Here is a 19516-nt window from a genome sequence, read left to right on the forward strand (position 1 = left end):
TAGTACGGTAAGCCTATGTGTATAAAGGGATAGTACGGTAAGCCTATGTATATAAAGGGATAGTATGGTGAGCCTATGTATAAAGGGACAGTATGGTAAGCCAATGTATATAAATGGATAGTACGGTAAGCCTATGTGTATAAATGGATAGTATGGTAAGCATATTATATATATATATATGTATGTCTGTCAGGTGCATAAATATTGGGACATTGACAGAATTTTCATATTTTGGCCTCTGTTCACCACCACAATGGCTTTGAAATGAAACAAACAAGATGTGCTTTAACTGCAGACTTTCAGATTTAATTTGAGGGTAATTACATCCAAATCAGATGAACGGTGTAGGAATTACAACGGTTTCTATATGTGCCTCCCACTTTTTAAGGGGCCAAAAGTAATGGGACAAACTAAACAATCCTAAATCTAACTTTCACTTTTTAATACTTTGTTGCAAATCCTTTGCAGGCAATTACAGCCTGAAGTCTGGAACGCATAGACATCACCAGACGCTGGGTTCCATCCCTGGTGATGCTCTGCCAGGCCTCTACTGCAAATGTCTTCAGTTCTGCTTGCTCTTGGGGCATTTTCCCTTCAGTTTTGTCTTCATCAAGTGAAATGCATGCTCAATCGGATTCAGGTCAGGGGATTGACTTGGCCATTGCATAACATTCCACTTTTTAGCCTTAAAAAACTCTTTGGTTGCTTTTGCAGTATGCTTCGGGTCATTGTCCATCTGCACTGTGAAGTGCCGTCCAATGAGTTCTGAAGCATTTGACTGAATATGAGCATATAATATTGCCCGAAACACTTCAGAATTCATTCTGCTGCTTTTGTCAGCAGACACATCATCAATAAATACAAGGGAACCAGTTCCATTGGCAGACATACATGCCCACGCCATGACACTACCACCACCATGCTTCACTGATGAGGTGGTATGTTTTGGATCATGAGCAGTTCCTTTCCTTCTCTTCTCTTCCCATCACTCTGGTACAAGTTGATCTTTGTCTCATCTGTCCATAGGATGTTGTCCCAGAACTGTAAAGGCTTTTTTAGATGTTGTTTGGCAAACTCTAATCTGGTCTTCCTGTTTTTGAGGCTCACCAATGGTTTACATCTTGTGGTGAACCCTCTATATTCACTCTTGTGAAGTATTCTCTTGATTGTTGACTTTGACACATATACATCTACCTCCTGGAGAGTGTTCTTGAATTGGTCAACTGTTGTGAAGGGGTTTTTCTTCACCAGTGAAATAATTCTTCTGTCATCCACCACAGTTGTTTTCCGTGATCTTCCGGGTCTTTTGGTGTTGCTGAGCTCTCTGGAACATTCTTAAAGAGAAAGAATGCACCAAACAGTTGATTTGGCCACACCTAATGTTTTTGCTATCTCTCTGATGGGTTTGTTTTGATTTTTCAGCCTAATGATGGCTTGCTTCACTGATAGTGACAGCTCTTTGGATCTCATATTGAGAATCGACAGCAACTGATTCCAAATACAAATGTCACACCTAGAATCAACTCCAGACCTTTTACCTGCTTAATTGATAATGAAATAACGAGGGAATAGCCCACACCTGTCCATGAAATGGCTTTTGAGTTGATAGTCCCAATACTTTTGGCCCCTTAAAAAGTGGGAGGCACATATAGAAACCGTTGTAATTCCTACACCGTTCACCTGATTTGGATGTAATTACCCTCAAATAAAATCTGAAAGTCTGCAGTTAAAGCACATCTTGTTTGTTTCATTTCAAAGCCATTGTGGTAGTGAATAGAGGCCAAAATATGAAAATTCTGTCAATGTCCCAATATTTATGCACCTGTATGTATGCATGTATGTGTGTATATATATATATATATATATAATATATATATACACACACACACACACATATACACATTTCAGGGAGATTGTGAAAGCAGCACCTATGAGCAGTAAAGTGGGCGTGCACTGCTACACCTGAGGGGCGTGCCATACATGTTATGGGCGTGTACTGCTACATCTGAGAGGCGTGTCATAGCACTGTCTTGCATCCAAATGTAAATGAGCCCCAAAGCAGTTATTAAGATCTATGTGTGATGAAAACACAATACTTTTCAGAAAATGCATGTAGGGATCATTGTGCCATATAAGTTATAACCAATGCAGTGAAATTATACTAATGATCCCATTTGAATGTACAGTATATATCGCTGTTTTTCCTTTTATATAACGTCTACATAATGAGGGTACGGTGCAATCAGGGAGATTGTTAGAGCCTTCAGGGAGTCAAGGAGATTACTATTATTTCGGAGAGTCTCCCTGACAATCAGGGAAAGTTGGCATGCATGTGTTATATAAAGCTGTGTGTTGGTATATAGGGGTCTGCAATGTTATATGCAACTGTGTGTTGGTATATAGGGTCTGCAGTGTTATATACAACTGTGTGTTGTATATACAAGCTACAAGCTGTAGTAAGTGTATATCACTAAGGTGTCCCCATGCTGTAGGTCTGTGCTTTCTCCTATAGGTCCCTATATGATATGTTGCTGTGCTGAAACACTCTGCTGTGTCCTGAGTTCTGGATTAATATATATCTTTATTTCCCTTGTACATCTGCAGTTTTATCTTTCTTATAGCGGTGCATTAGTGTGTATATTCTTTCTGCCTCTTATATAGAGTATAAGCTCCTATAGAGTGCTGGGGTAGTGTGTTTGTGTCAGGACAACACACACGACATCACACGCTGAACACACACACACGACATCACCCTCTGGCCTCTAGTCAAAAGGCCCCATTATGTCACTTCATATCATCAATTAGTATTTCAGACACGTTCTTAAGCTAGGTACACACTGGATGATTCTTCACCGTCCCCCTCCTCCACAGACCCAGACCCCGCCCCTATTTAAGGGCTGTTTCCAGGAATTACCCAGGCTGATTTTCCATCCCTATCCGAACCTGCGTTGCCATGTATGTTCTGGGTCACTGTCAGAACATGACAGTCCCAGTCTATTTATTAATCAGGACATCCCTTTCTCTGGCACTTTGGAGGTCTATAGCTAGTTAACTCCTCCTTCATCTATTTGCACATATTATTGCTACACCTCTCTGTTCACTTTGGCAGATGGTTACGCCCCTTCAGCAGGCCCCTAATATTGCATTCCCTTGGTGGGCCCTTCTTGTCCCAGTCCAACACTGCACCTTGGTAGTTATGCCCATGCCTGCAGCAACAGACAGTCAGTCAGTATAACAAATAGCAAGACAGAAGTCATACCCTGAACACGTTACACGGACACATGAGGATGAGGGAGAAGGGATGCATGGAAACTGGGGTCTGCTGGACTGTCAAACCTTTTCCTCTGCATGCTGTGAGCAGAGCAGCGGGGTCTGTCTGCAAACACCACAATTGTATCTGATATACAAAATAAGTCATTGTCCATAAAACAAAAATACATTTATTGAGATGGGAGAAACTTTTTTTTTTTTTTTTAACTGAATAATCCTTTTACCAGTGTCACAATGCTGTAAAATGTATCTTCTGTATATCAGATTTATAGTAACCAGACGGGTACCACAATATCCTGATTTTATAGAAGTCCTCCCCAAATTCTGAGTTGGTGGTCAGAACACGCTCGCTATTCGCTAGTTTATCCACACACACACACACACACACACACACACACACACTCACATTACCGAGGTGTGAGAGGGCCGCAGGTGGGACCTGTTCAATGTCGCAGAGTTCACTGCGCGGGAAAACAACTTACACCTTTGCTTTTTTATTTTCCTAGCTGAGTTCACACCATTTGGTTTTTCCCCTGAGTTTAACGAGTACATTTGTCCGTAACCTCTTCAGCATCTTCATGACGACGTTTTTTGTTTTTTTTTAAACTTTCGAGGTTTAATTTCTGTGAATTACACAATTCTATCATTTCAGTAAAAGAGAGATTTCCATAACTTTCCAAACTTTATAAAGTCATTTTCCATTATCCAGGATTATTCCCTTCACACAAGTTTTGTTCCCTTGGGGTCTACTTTTATTTCAAGGTACAAATTTTAAAAGTCCCTTCTTTTTTATAATTAAATACAAGAAAACCTGGTTAGTTTGAAATCATTATTGTGTTATTAGTTCTGAAAGAGTTAAAACTATTGCAATAACTTTTTCCTGGCCCGTGAGTTTGTACGCAGGGTGTTCTTTCACAATGTTGTGTCTTTTCCCTGGCTGAGGATGTGTGATAAGTGCATCAGTGTTTGTACAGTATATAATATATAGGGGCCTATTTATCAAGTAATAGCTGAAGGATGTCCCCCGAAATCACAGTGGGTGCACCCGCAAATATTAAGTATCACCCCAATGTACCATGGAGGGACCGCATCATATTTTCTGCAACCCCCCTCCATGTCTGAGAGCAGCGGCAGATGGCCCCATAGGTCTCCATGGGGGCTGTAAAGCTGTCGGATTTACCAAGCTCTTTCGATGGCGTTACCCCATTGTAACCTATGGGCTACAGTCAACAGAATTTTTCTGGCGAGTGATTCGCAGGGTCCCTCTCCTCTTCTGTACACTCGAACATGCGGCATCCGACGTTTTACTTGTACTGATCCCCATGTTCTGGTGGCTCAGTAATAATACATTTAGGCGAATAAGGATTCCTTATTGCCGCAAATGGTTTTGGACCTGGCTTAATTTTTGTGTTTTGGGTTCGGTTCTGGTTTTGCAAAACCCACCCTCACGTGTTTTGGTTTTGGATCTGTATCTTTGGAGAAAAAAAAAAAAGATAAAACCAGCTAAAATCACATCATTTGGGCCATTTTTGTTCCTACTGTACTATTAACTTCAATAACATTAATTTCCAGTCAATTTTGAACAATATTGTTCACCAACATAGGCCGAAGACTGGCTGGCTAAACTAAGCGACAGAGCAGTGGCACAAACACACGGCAGTTATTTCTGTTTACATTAGGGGTGAGCGGGTTCGGATTTCTGAAATCCGAACCCCCCCGAGCCCCCCCGATCCGAGTCCGATCCGAATCAGGCTCGACTTTTCCCGCCTGACTCGGATCTGAAATCGAGGCAAAACGTCATCATCCCGCCTTCCGAGTCTCGCGGGTTTTGGATCCTATATAAGGTACCCACGTCGGCGCCATTTTCTCACTCGGCTGTGGACAGTGAAGAGGGAGGGTGGGAGTTAGGGCTGTGTAGTGTAGTGTAGTGCTGCTGTTGTCCACTACTTCAAAGTCCATAGGGTCTGGCTGTGTTGTGCTGTGCTGCTGTTGTTAATAGGGGCTGTGTCCACTACTTCAAAGTCCATAGGGGCTGGCTGGACTGTGTTGTGCAGTCAGTTCTCCATAGGGGCTGTGTCCACTCCAAAGTCCTGTGCAGTGTCCCAGTCCTAAAGGAGTGCTGCAGTGTTGTCCAGGGGGTGCTCTGTCCATCAGGGGTGCTCCCCCCAAGTGCTAAAAAAATAATATATTTTCTGTGTTTGTGAATTGTGTGCGCAGTAGCCGCACGTGCATCAACAAAGTAGTGCCAAGCGTGCGCCTGTGTCATAAGTAAAGGGCCGGCTGGCTTGACCGTTAAGGGTGCTGTAACCCCCGAAAGTACACTCCAGTCCAAACCAAAAAAAAAATTATTTTCTGTGTTTGTGAATTGTGTGCGCAGTAGCCGCACGTGCATCAACAAAGTAGTGCCAAGCGTGCGCCTGTGTCATAAGTAAAGGGCCGGCTGGCTTGACCGTTAAGGGTGCTGTAACCCCCGAAAGTACACTCCAGTCCAAACCAAAAAAAAAATTATTTTCTGTGTTTGTGAATTGTGTGCGCAGTAGCCGCACGTGCATCAACAAAGTAGTGCCAAGCGTGCGCCTGTGTCATAAGTAAAGGGCCGGCTGGCTTGACCGTTAAGGGTGCTGTAACCCCCGAAAGTACACTCCAGTCCAAACCAAAAAAAAAATTATTTTCTGTGTTTGTGAATTGTGTGCGCAGTAGCCGCACGTGCATCAACAAAGTAGTGCCAAGCGTGCGCCTGTGTCATAAGGGCCGGCTGGCTTGACCGTTAAAGGGTGCTGTAACCCCCAAAGTACACTCCAGTCCAAACCAAAAAAAAAATTATTTTCTGTGTTTAGCCGCACGTATATATCAAATCGATATAACATAAATGGAGGACCAAACTTTCTCCGATAAAAATAAAATAGAGAAAGATCAAGAACCACTTCCTCCTAGTGCTGAAGCTGCTGCCACTAGTCATGACATAGACGATAACATGCCATCAACGTCGTCTGCCAAGGCCGATGCCCAATGTCATAGTAGAGGGTACATACAATCCCAAATGGCAAAGTTCAGGAAAATGACCTTGAAAAAGACATTTAAATCAGCTGAAGAGAAACGAAAACTTGCCAATATGCCATTTACGACACGGAGTGGCAAGGAACGGCTAAGGTCGATCCCTAGTATGTTCATGACTAGTGGTTCAGCTTCACATGACGATGGAAGCCCTCCTCCCACTAAAAAAATCAAAAGAGTTAAGCTGGCAAAAGCACAGCGAAGAACTGTGCTTTCTAAGAAGATATCACAAATCCCCAAGGAGAGTCCAAGTGTGGTGGTGGTTGCGATGCCTGACCTTCCCAGCACTGGACGGGAAGAGGTGGCTCTTTCCACCATTTGCACGCCCCCTGCAAGTGCTGAAAGGAGCACCCACAGTCCACTTGCTGATATGCAAATTGAAGATGTCACTGTTGAAGTACAACAGGATGAGGATACTGGTGTAGCTGGCGCTGAGGAGGAAGTTGGCGAGGAGGATTCTGATGGTGATGTGGTTTGTTTAAATCAGGCTCCGGGGGAGACAGTTGTTGTCCGTGGGATGAAAAAGCCCATCACGGTCATGCCTGGGCAGAAGACCAAACATTCCACCTCTTTGGTCTGGCAATATTTCTATCCAAATCCGGACAACAACTGTCTTGCCATATGTACCATATGTAAAGGTGAAATAAGTAGGGGTAGGGACGTCAACCACCTAGGAACATCCTCCCTTATACGGCACCTGCAGCGCGTTCATAAAAAGTTACTGTCAAGTTCAGAAACTTTGGCTAAGACCGTAAGCAGTCCAGGGACACCTAAATCCCGTTGTCCTGTTGTATCCAAGCGCCTGCAAACCACACCGTCAACTCCCTCCTCGTCAATTTCCTCCTTAGTCAGGATCGGAAGTAGTCCTGCAGGCCATGTCACTGGCATGACTGACTCTCCTATCCGGGATTCCTCTGGAGGATCCTGCATTGCTACGCCTACTGCTGCCGCTGCTGCTGTTGCTGCTGCTGGGAGTCGTTCATCATCCCAGAGAGGAAGTAGGAACACCACTACTTTTACTAAACAATTGACCCTCCAACAGTCCTTAGCGAGGAGGATGAAGTACGACAGCAGTCATCCTGAAGCAAAACGTATAACTCAGGCCTTGACTGCTATGTTGGTGTTAGACGTGCGTCCGGTATCCGCCATTAGTGCAGTGGGATTTAGACAATTGATGGAGGTAGTGTGTCCCCGGTTCCAAATCCCGTCTAGATTCCACTTCACTAGGCAGGCGATACCGAGACTGTACAGAAACGTCAGAAAAAGTGTCCTCAGTGTCCTGAAAAATGCCGTTGTACACAATGTCCACTTAACCACGGACATGTGGACAAGTGGAACAGGGCAGACTAAGGACTATATGACTGTGACAGCCCACTGGGTAGATGTATCACCTTACGCAGCAACAGCAGCAGCGTCACCAGTAGCAGCATCTCAGAAACGCCAGCTCGTTACAAGGCAGGCTACGCTGTGTATCACCGGTTTCAGTAAGAGGCACACCGCCGACAACCTCTTAGAGAAACTGAGGGAAATCATCGCCCAGTGGCTTACCCCACTTAGACTCTCCTGGGGATTTGTGATATCTGACAACGCCACCAATATTGTGCGGGCATTACATCTGGGCAAATTCCAGCACGTCCCATGTTTTGCTCACACAATAAACTTGGTGGTGCAGAATTTTCTGAAAAGCGACAGGGGCGTGCAGGAGACGCTTTGGGTGGCCCGAAAAATTTCTGGCCACTTTCGCCATTCAGCGACTGCGTGCCGAAGACTGGAGCGCCAGCAAACACTCTTGAACCTGCCCCGCCATCACCTGAAGCAAGAGGTTGTGACGCGGTGGAACTCAACCCTCTATATGCTTCAGAGGATGGAGGAGCAGCAAAAGGCCATACAAGCCTATACATCCACCTATGACATAGGCAAAGGAGGGGGTATGCACCTGACTCAAGCGCAGTGGAGAATGATTTCCGTGTTGTGCAAGGTTCTCCAGCCCTTCGAACTTGCCACACGTGAAGTCAGTTCAGACACAGCCAGCTTGAGTCAGGTCATTCCCCTCATCAGGCTTTTGCAGAAGCAGCTGGAGAAAGTGAAGGAGGAGCTAAGACGGAGCGATTCCGCTCGGCATGTGGGACTTGTGGATGAAGCCCTTCATTCGCTTTGCCAGGATTCCAGGGTGGTCAATCTGTTGAAATCAGACCACTACATTTTGGCCACCGTGCTTGATCCTAGGTTTAAAGCCTATGTGGTGTCTCTCTTTCCGGCCGACACAAGCCTGCAGAGGTGCAAAGACCTGCTGGTGAACACACTGTCAGCTGAAGCGGAACGTGACACGTCAACGGCTCCTTCTTCATTTTCTCCCGCAACTGGGGCTGCCAGGAAAAAACTTAGGTATCCTAAGCAACCCGCTGGCGGTGATGCAGGGCAGGCAGGACCAAGTTTGGACATCTGGTCCGGACTGAAGGACCTGGCAACAATTTCTGACATGTCTACTGTCACTGCATATGATACTGTCACCATTGACAGAATGGTGGAGGATTACATCGGTGACAGCATCCAAGTAGGCATGTCAGACAGTCCATACCTGTACTGGCAGGAAAAAGAGGCAATTTGGAGGCCCCTGTACAAGCTGGCTCTATTTTACCTGAGTTGCCCCCCCTCCAGTGTGTACTCCGAAAGAGTGTTTAGTGCAGCCGGGAACCTTGTCAGCGAAAGGCGTAGGAGGTTGCTTCCACAGAATGTGGAGAAGATGATGTTCATCAAAATGAATTATCAGCTCTTCCAGGGAGACCAGCCTCCAGAAGGTACAGAGGGACCTGTGGTGGTGGATTCAAGTGGGGACGAGTTAATACTTTGTGAGGATGAGGATGTACACACTGAAGAGGGTGAGGAATCGGTGGATGAGGAGGATGAGGATGACATCTTGCCTCCGTAGAGCCAGTTTGTGCAGGGACACATTAATTGCCAGCTTGTTTTGTGGGGGCCCAAACGAACCAATCATTTCAGCCACAGTTGTGTGGCAGACCCTGGCGCTGAAATGATTGATTTGTTAAAGTGTGCATGTCCTGTTTATACAACATAAGGGTGGGTGGGAGGGCCCAAGGACAATTCCATCTTGCACTTCTTTTTTTTCTTTGCATTATGTACAGTTTGGGGCCTAGTTTTTCTAACTGCCATCCTGTCTGCCACTGCAGTGTCACTCCTAGATGGGTCACGTGTTTGTGCCGCCCACTCGTGTCGCTTAGCATAGTCATCCAGCTACCTCGGTGCAACCTTTTGGACATGAAAACACTATTGTGAGGTGTGAGGTGTTCAGAATAGACTGGAAATGAGTGGAAATTAAGGTTATTGAGGTTAATAATAGCATAGGAGCAGAGAAACCAACAAATTCTGTGATTTTAGCTGTTTTTATGCTTTTTAAAAAAAAAATACAGATCCAAAACACAAAACCCAGAACCCAAAACACGGAAGGGTGGTTTTGGCAAAACCAATCCAGATCCAAAACACGAAGAAAGATCCAGATCCAAAACCACAAAACACGAAAAGTGGCCGGTGCACACCCCTAGTTTACATATGTTTTACAAATTAGTAATGTATTAGCAATAACCAATCAAACCAACTCACAAGTACTTATAATGGAAAACAATCCAACATAGAAAGTTACTAAGAATCGTGTGTGGAATATCATTGCTCAAAAGTAGTCGTAGTTAACAAACGGCAAAGAAAAAACCCTAAACCATAAAATAGTAACAGCAGACGTGGATGCCCCCTTCAGAAGTGCACAAGCCCCCACCACATACCTATTCTCAGTGCCCAATCTGTACCTCCCTCCTGGGGGCCCTGGGCTACTGATGACTGGCACTCTGTGCCCATGTAAAGCCCCGATCAATCAGCCTTTTTGTTGAACAGCTGTCCAAAAATCTCCCCAACCATAAAAACAGCATCCCTATAACTGCAGGGTTCAGTGCGGAATAGTTTGAGACAAATAGTTAAATATTGAGCAGGTTACAGTGCGGGTTGGATACAGTGCAGATTGGAGTTTGGGGTTGGATACAGTGTGGGTTACAGTGCGGGTTGGATACAGTGCAGATTGGAGTTTGGGGTTGGATACAGTGTGGGTTACAGTGCGGGTTGGATACAGTGCGGATAGGATACAGTGTGGGTAGGATACAGTGCAGGTTGGAGTTTGGGGTTGGATACAGTGCAGGTCGAATACAGTGTGGGTCAGATATAGTGCAGGTTGGATACAGTGCCTGTTAACAGTGTGAGTTGGATACAGTTCAGATTGGATAGTGGATACCGTGTTAGTTGGATACACCAATAGTGCACTTACTGTGACTGCGTGGCGGTAAATGCCCCCGGTGGTGTCTGTGGGGATGATGAGATGGTCTGTGCGCTGCAGTTTACTCAGCCGTGTGAGATGGCTCTCACGGCCAATCAGCTGTCAGCTCATTGATTTCAATGGGACTTTGAAATTGGACGTTAAATCCAAAACCCTTAAGAATCAGATGCGGGATGATGATCTTTTCCCTCGTTATGGCATCCGGAATGGGTGGGAAGATTCAAGTCCCGGCTTGGATGTGGTTACCCGCTCATCACTAAAAAAAAAAAAAAAAAATCTATTAAAAGTGTAAAATCAAAAAAACAACGTGAGGTCCCCTTAGATTGGTGGTAACATCCAGATTTGCACACACATGCTGAATGTGACTACTAATAATCCAAATTAACAAGGACATTTTGCCATCACAACTATGTATTCCAGAGCCTCATTCTTGCCCTCTACAATCGACTTCTCTCTTATAATCACTCCTTGAAGATATGCATGAATTGGCCTTGGAGATAGATGTAAGGGAGACCTTGTATCCCGAGGAGTAGTCATAAACTAAAGAAGTTCTGCCTACAGCTGCGGTAATTCTGCCCCGTCTCCCCCCTGTCATCCACTTACCTGCCTGCTGCAGCCACCTCAGGCTCCGTCTGCTGTGCTGACACTATGTTCTCCTGGCAGAACACATTAGGGGAAAAAGAAAACACTTTTTTTTTTTCTCCTAACCTTTAATGTGTTCTGCCGGGAGAACATAGTAAAGTTTAGGGGAAAAATTATTTTTTTTATTTTTTTTTCTAAACTTTACTGTGTTCTGCCAGGAGAGCACAGTGTCAGCACAGCAGACAGAGCCTGAGAAGCGACCAGAGTGACTGAGGGAGCCGGCAGAGGACCTGCCCAGCCGACAGCAGGCAAGTATAACCCGCTCTACGCCACCTGAGAGTGGCGGATAGTAACACCATCAAATTCCAAGAATACATAATTTTCGGAATTTGATGAATAGCATAATTTCCACATCCCCATACTAATGTACTAATGAGGGGTGTGGAAATTAACGCAGGCGGACTTAACCAGGAGATAGCAGTGATATCTCCTGTGTTAAGTGTCTTCATGAATACTAAAATAACGGTAATTAAGGAAAATGTCCTCAAAAACGTGTTTGTTTTTTTTAATGTTGATGAATAGGCCACATAGAGAGACTGGAGCTTTCCCTGCTCAGTTACATCTCATTTCTTTCTTACCATAATTATCAGGATGAAGAGACATTAAGCAGTTGTTAGAGACATTTCACTTCATGGGTGGGATGTACTATGCTAAAAAATGGCATTTTTTGAAAGGCTTGACCGCAATTCCCGTATACACCAAGCGCTTCCCGGAGATGGTGTTGCCTAATATTATTGGAGTTTTACCCAAGAGAGATTCAATAAGATCCCTCCCAGGGTCTCCCACGGCTCTGGCATGTGCTGGCCAATGGCTGCGTAAGGACAACTCTTATCATCAGAGCTGTCTTTTGCTAAAATGTACATGCATATGCTGTTACTAAACGCCGGTATACATGCAATCATTGGCGGGAGGCATCGCGTCCAAAGTGCGATGTTTAATGCATCCCATCCCGTGTATTTGAGGCTTTGTTGAGGCGCCTACAGATACAAAAATGTGATTTTAAAAAAACTGTAATATACTTCCCTAATCCATCAGATTGTTTTATAGAACATAAAGTAAATGATCTTTCTCAGTGGCCATCTGTAGCCAGAACGACTGTGTCACTGCTACATGACCATGGGAAACTCGGAGAGAGAAATACGGACAGAGCAACACAGAGAGAAACTCAGGGGTCTATTTACTAAGCAGTGTTAGGAGACAGAGTGAAAAGTGATAAGAAAGTGATAAGGTGCCAGCCAATCAGCTTGCAACTGTCATTTTTCAAACACAGCCTGTGAGATGGCAGTTGGGAGCTGATTGGATGGCACCTTATCACTTTCTTATCACTTTTCACTCTGTCTCCTAACACTGCTTAGTAAATAGACCCCTCAGAGAGAGAATCATGGGGAGGGAAACACAGAGAGAACAACACGTGGAGAGAAACACGAGATACACAGAGAAAGTTCTCATGTCTGTCACCAGATATCCCATAGAATTACTGTGATCCACATGTAATTCAGGCAACTAAGTTCCTTGGAAATGTCAGAGTTCAGGTTACTGACCAGGGAGACAGAGAATTCCCAATAGATGAAGTGATGGAATGATTAATAAATGATACTAATTATTATGTAAGACGGATCCTACGTCACAGTAAGCAGTTATACATGAGAGCGGAACACTATTTTTTGTTGAAGTCAGTGGCGTATCTGTAATAGGTACATAGTGCATACGGGCCCATGGGTCACAGGGGACCCCGTGCCGCACACCCTGCACCCATGAGCGATCCACCAGAGACAGTGTCAGAGTCTGTGTGGTGACCCCTAAACGTCCCTTTGCTGTATGTGTGTATACATAAATATAGGCGTTCCACTTCTGGTTTCTCTCCACTCTGGTCAGCAATAGAATAATTGGGATAAGACCAGGTTAATATATTTATGGATCCCGCATTGCCCCAAGGACCCTCTCAATGACCATTGCAATTAAAATAGGGCTCTACCTATTTTTTAAAATTCCATTCAAGCTGTATCTGTTCATGTGAAAGCACAACTTATACAGAACGTAGCTGAAGCATAGGGGCAATGCAGGGTAAACAGGCGTGGCCATGCTGCTGTAGGAGCAGGGCTGAGTCTACAATACCCATTATTATGGGGGTAATTCAGCTTTGATACATAAGTGCAACTTTAGTCACATCATACAATACTAAAATAGAAAATACACATATTATTTGCTAAATAAGAATGTCAGTGCTCCGTGACAGATTCTGTGTTATTGATTGGTGAAACAAAATAAGAATTCGGGATACATATCTTTAGTTGGGAGTCACTATGGCGACAGAGAATATGCTGGTAAAGATATTGCTCCAGTTGTTGGAATAGTAGATGACCATTTGATCTCAGAAGTTTTGGACGGAGTAGATTGAAGTATGGTCCCAGTTGTTAGAGTAATATATATATTAAAGATGTAGATTTAGATGTTGTAGAAGTTATCGTCTCAGTTGTGGATTTCTAGACTCTGCTGTTGTTGATGTTAACCCAATTAAAATTGTATATACTAGTTTATGTTTCCGCTTTTTAACCCAGTTGGTTTTATAGATTGAGATGTTTAGTGAAGTTGTTGGTTCACTCATTGTTGCAAATGTACAGTAGACACAGTTGATCTAGACTGTCATTGTTGCAGATGTACAGTAGACAGTTGTTGATATAGACTGTCATTGTTGCAGATGTACAGTAGACAGTTGTTGATATAGACTGTCATTGTTGCAGATGTACAGTAGACAGTTGTTGATATACTGTCATTGTTGCAGATGTACAGTAGACAGTTGTTGATATAGACTGTCATTGTTGCAGATGTACAGTAGACAGTTGTTGATATAGACTGTCATTGTTGCAGATGTACAGTAGACAGTTGTTGATATAGACTGTCATTGTTGCAGATGTACAGTAGACAGTTGTTGATATAGACTCAGTTATTGTTGCAGATGTACAGTAGACAGTTGTAGATAGACTGTTATTGTTAATATTATTGTTCCAAATATTGTTGCAGATGTACAGTAGAAAGTTGTAGATATAGACTGTTATTGTTGATATTATTGGTCCAAATATTGTTGTTTTTGAGTTAGTTATTGATTGTCATGTATTGTAGACCCAGTTGTTGCTGATGTTGTAATTACCATAGGCTCACTTATTCATTTTGTAAGTTCATTTGTTGATAATGTTTTTGACTCAGGTGTCACAAACATGGTAGAGTCAGGTATTTCTAATGTAAATAGGGTTGTTGATGTCAACTCTGTTGAAGTTGTTTACTTATTTGTTGAAGATTTAGATTCAGTTGTTGTAGAAGTTATTGGTCCAGTTGTAGATTTTCTAGACCCTGCTGTTATTGATGTTGTACTCTAAGCAGTTGTTGTCTCAGTCATTATTGCTGTTCTAGGCTTGGTTATTCATGTAGTAGAATCACTGTTTGATGTTTGCTCAGTTGTTGATAATATAGGGTCACATATTGATTTTGTTTATTCAATTGTTGCTGTTGACTGTTTAATATATTGCAGAATAGACTGTTGTTCATGTTAAAAAAATTAAAAAATAAACAATAAATGAACCTATGACATCAACAGTTCAAGTTTAGTTGTTGTGGGTTTTCTAGACTCTGCTGTTGATGTTGTTAACTCAGTTACTGATATTGTAGACACAGGTGTTGCTATAGACTAATGCTGGGCATACACTGCCAGATAAAATGTCTGTCAGACCGACAGACATTTTATCTGGCCGGCTGCCAGCCGCAGATGTCCGCGGCATACACTGTGAGAGAAATCGCACAGTGTATAGCCCGACATCTGCGCTCCGCCCCCGGGGGAGGAGACATTTCCTGTGTTCCTTCCGTAGACTCCGTACACTGCCCGATGCGGCCGACAGTTTACCGGGTAATATCGCATCGGACGGGCATGCTTGACAATCCAGCATGCCCGACCGAGCAATATTTAACCCTCGGTCGCCCCCCCCCCCCACGCTACAATTATCGCGGCGATCCGCCAATATCGGGCGGATCGTCCCGATAATTGCAGCGTGTATGGCCAGCATTAGTAATTGTTGCAGATGTACAGTAGACACAGTTGTTGATATAGACCAGTTATTGCTAATGTTGTAAATAGGGCTGTAAATACCCTATTCTCACCTATTGCTGATTGTATATGTTCATTTGTTGTTGACTCAGATGTTACCGACATGGTAGAGCCTGGTATTACTAATGTAAGTGGTGTGGTTGATTTCAACTCTGAAGTTGTTGACTCATGTTGAAACATAGATTCAGATGTTGTAGAAGTTATTGGTCCAGTTTTGGATTTTCTAAACTCTGCTGTTGTAGATGTTAACTTCGTTATTGATGTTGTACACTAAGCAGTTGTTGTCTGTCATTAATGCTGGTATTGGTTTAGTTATTAATGTAGCAGAATCACTGGTTGATGTTTGCTCAGTTGATATATAATAGGGTTAAATATTGAGGTTTAGTTGTTGCTGTTGACTGTTTTTTATATATTGTAGACTGTTGTTGTTCATGTTATAAATTGAACTGTTGATGTCATAGGCTCACTTATTGGTGATTGTGTAAGTTCAGTTGTGGATTTTCTAGACTCTGCTCAGGACCCCACACAGTTCACATTTTCCAGATCACCCAGCAGGTGCACAGGTGTGTTCATTACTCACTGACACATTTTAAAAGATCTATAGGTGGAGCTAATTATTTCACTTGTGATTCTATAAGGAGACATGGAAAACATGCACTGCTTGGGGTCCTGAGGACTGAGTTTGAGAATCTGTGGTTTAGAGTATTTACCTCAATAACCTTAATTTACACTCATTTCCAGTCAGTTTTGACCACCTCACAGATCACAATATTGTTTACGTTTCATCCAGTTTAAGCCGAAAGATTGCACTGAGGGCCTGATCCAGACCCGCTCGGGAGCGCTGAGCGCTCGCAAGCGGGTCGATGTTGCCCAAGTGCGCATGCGCACGACGGAGGGAGCTCCGTCGTGCGCATGCGCGAGACCCGAATAACGACGGCCAAGCCGTCGCTATGGGTCTCTCACCAAAGGGGGCATGCTGTCGATGGTGAGTGACAGCACGCCCCCTTTGGTGGGCGTGGCTGCCCAGACGGAGGCATTCCCATGGGAACGCCTACCGTCTGGGTCCGGCCCCACTGACATCACTAGTGATGTCAGTGGGAGTGCTTTTGGCTCTGATAGAGCCAAAAGCACTCCAGGGCTTGCGGCAGACGAGACCCTACCACAAGGGTCTCGTCGCAAGCCCGATGGTCGCGACGGTCTTGACCATCGCGACCATCTTTTTGGCCGCTCGCATAAGCTGTGGGTGGTCACCCACAGCTATGCGAGCGGCCAGAGGGCCGCTCCAATATTAGGTAGGACGGCCCTGATGCAGAGCGAGCGCTCTTGTCAGAGTGTCCGGCTCTGAATCAGGCCCTGAGCTAGCTGGCTGACTTGGCTAAACGACAGCAGTGGATACATTATGGATATGTTATGGATACACAGTGGGGTACAGTCTGCGGAGTCACAATACCTGTACGTTATGGATACACAGTGAGGTGCGGCCTGCGGAGTCACAGTACCCGTACATTATGCATACACAGTGAGGTGCGGCCTGCGGAGTCACAGTACCCGTACATTATGCATACACAGTGAGGTGCGGCCTGCGGAGTCACAGTACCCGTACATTATGGATACACATTGGGGTATAGCACAAAAACAACAATTATTTTGTAAACTTTTCTTGACGTAAACTTTTTTTTTTTTACACTGGATCGGACGGGCACTGCACAGGTGCGTCAGCAGCATTGGAGCAGATGGACACTGGAGTCTGGACACAGCACAGCCACTTGTATGGAGTCCGGAGTCTCTGCTATGCTGTACTCTGCTGGTTCCCACACAGCAGCGAGCCTGAGAATAGAGTGACGTGTGTGGTACCCTATGAATAAAGTTTTATAATAATGATACAATTATTGTTTGGTGCCTACAGCTCCCCCAGAGCACGGGCCTACTGTCCTATGAGACTCCATTTTGGGGGGGGTGCCCGTATGGCACTCCTCCCCTTTTACGTTATACTGGGGGCGAGCCCACCACTCCGTCAGCAGATGGGCTGCCCCCAGCTGTCTCCTTGCACTAAATGGATGCCACACGCGTGTCCCCCAATCTCCTGACCACTGTGGGACACTTCGGCCCATGGGACAGTGCACGCAAAAACAGGACTGCCCTGCTAATACAGGGACGGTTGGGAAGACTGCGCCTCTATGGGATGGTGTCCCTGTTCGACCAAACAGGTCGAACACCCCTAGAGCCGGCCCTGGATACATTTAAATATGTAGACAATTAAAGCTTTCTGTGTAGAACAATTAATTCCCATATATAGTATATCAAGGACCAGATTATAGGGACATATAGAAATGCTAAATTTGATATACTTTTTTTTTTTTTTTGTATTATTATTATTAATAATACAACACGTTATTAGCAGAGGTGAGAGGTCTCTACTGATGTACTGCTTAATTCTCTTGTACCTAAATTCTTCTGTTTTCTCCCCCCATATTTTGTGGGCCTGACAACAGCTGCTGGAAGATGCTTTGCACCTGTAACATGTTACTGTTGTAGTTATTTTAAGCTTGGGTAAATTGTGGTCTTTCTTAGAAATTCTCTATTTTCTCTATTTGTTGCCTTTTCACGGTGATGACCTCATTTACACAGCAGGGAGTATGGAATTCTATGTGTCACTTTCTCATGGTCTGCACTGTTTAGTTCCTTTATTTTTATAAAAAAAAGTGTGAATGATTCAGCTCCATATTGGGGGATATGCAACTGGTGCTGCCGCCCAGGACGCAAGGCCGAGGGGATGGCATGGTTACTGCCCACGACAGCAATCTTTGCCACCTTGCGGGGTGCCTCCCTGCATAGAAAAGCACAGGGTGCATCCTTAGGAGTCGCCTGGCAACTGTCTTCTAACTCCCTGGTGTTTATCTTGTGGCATTCCGTGCACTGGGGCGAGAGGTTTTGGTTGAGGCACCATTACGCCCTGCGTGCGCTGGCACCATTTGGCATATTATTTATAACAAGGGCATTCAGCACATGACAAACTCATGGGCTGGAAGTGTGATAATATGAGCTGGGTCTCGCTACATGTTCTATTGCCTGACATGCAATGCTGAACGCAGATTCCCGATTGCATGTACAGTCGCGCCTCCGTTACACAAAATTGAGGCGTGTCGCGGCCATTGGCGGAGAGGGAAGAGGCCAGGATCGCCCTCAGCAGACGGAGATTTCCTGGCTTTTGGGCATCTGCGATGGTTGGCTTGCCCGACCCCATGGTCACTCAGCCGGTCAAGGGACACGCAGATAATCCGATGCTGCGTCCAAGGAGGCAGCTTTGATAAGTGATGTATGGAGGTGTGATGCCTCCTGCTGCATTAGGATATTAGCAGCTGCGATCGCTCCTGCGTCCGCAGATGAATCACCCCCTTGGTCAGAACCTGCAGTGGGGTGGGACAGGGGTGCCCTAAGGTTAAATTGGGTCCTGGAACCTAGGTGGTTCAGCCGAGGGAATTGTTCATTCTCAAATGTATGTGAGCCATGTATCAAAGAGAAACTTGGGCAATTTGGGGAAATTTGGATGAAGTCAATGAGTAAACGTAGCACCATACGGGTCAGGCACACGGGGTCCTGCACACGGCTCAGAATCATCCCTGACCGTTGTTTTACATCTCTGAGATCCGTTCCTCTTTCTCCTCTCACACTAGCTCCGCCTGGGAAGATTGAAGTATGGTACAAACTACACAACATCCGCCACAAATCGCAGACCATTACGCTTTTCTGGAAGGTAAGACGGCGCAGTTTACAATCTTCTTCAACACGCTTATTCCCAGTGGGAACCGTTTTATCAAGATAGAGACGTGGGAGACGGGAATCAGATAAAGAGAGGATGTGATGCCAACTTCAACATAGAAGGGGGAACGCAGGGGTACAGTGCCGGGTGATCTGACGGCAGCTGGGTCAGACCCAGGAGAACACTTGGTTATACCGGAGGAGAGAGCGGTGACACTGCCAGATTATAAGATATTGTTAAGAGGTCTGAAAGGTGGTGATAGAAATAACATATAATATTTAGGAAGAGGATGGATACATGTAATAGCATAGGGGAATTCAACATGTGGCTTTCCAGTTGCTGTGGAACTACACATTCC

General features: G+C 44.7%; 1 protein-coding gene across 1 annotated transcript in view; it reads left to right on the top strand.

Annotated features, from left to right (window-relative positions):
* Positions 1-19516, top strand: part of LOC148430677 (interleukin-12 receptor subunit beta-2-like) — a 64107-nt gene that overhangs the window by 24141 nt on the left and 20450 nt on the right. The window contains exon 7 of the mRNA XM_088466543.1: positions 19073-19152. Coding sequence (XP_088322669.1) covers positions 19073-19152 — 80 coding nt within the window. The remainder of the gene's footprint in view (positions 1-19072; positions 19153-19516) is intronic.

This window comes from Taudactylus pleione, unplaced genomic scaffold (genome assembly GCF_031769625.1).
Source record: "Taudactylus pleione unplaced genomic scaffold, aTauple2 ptg003505l, whole genome shotgun sequence".
Taxonomy (NCBI): domain Eukaryota; kingdom Metazoa; phylum Chordata; class Amphibia; order Anura; family Myobatrachidae; genus Taudactylus; species Taudactylus pleione.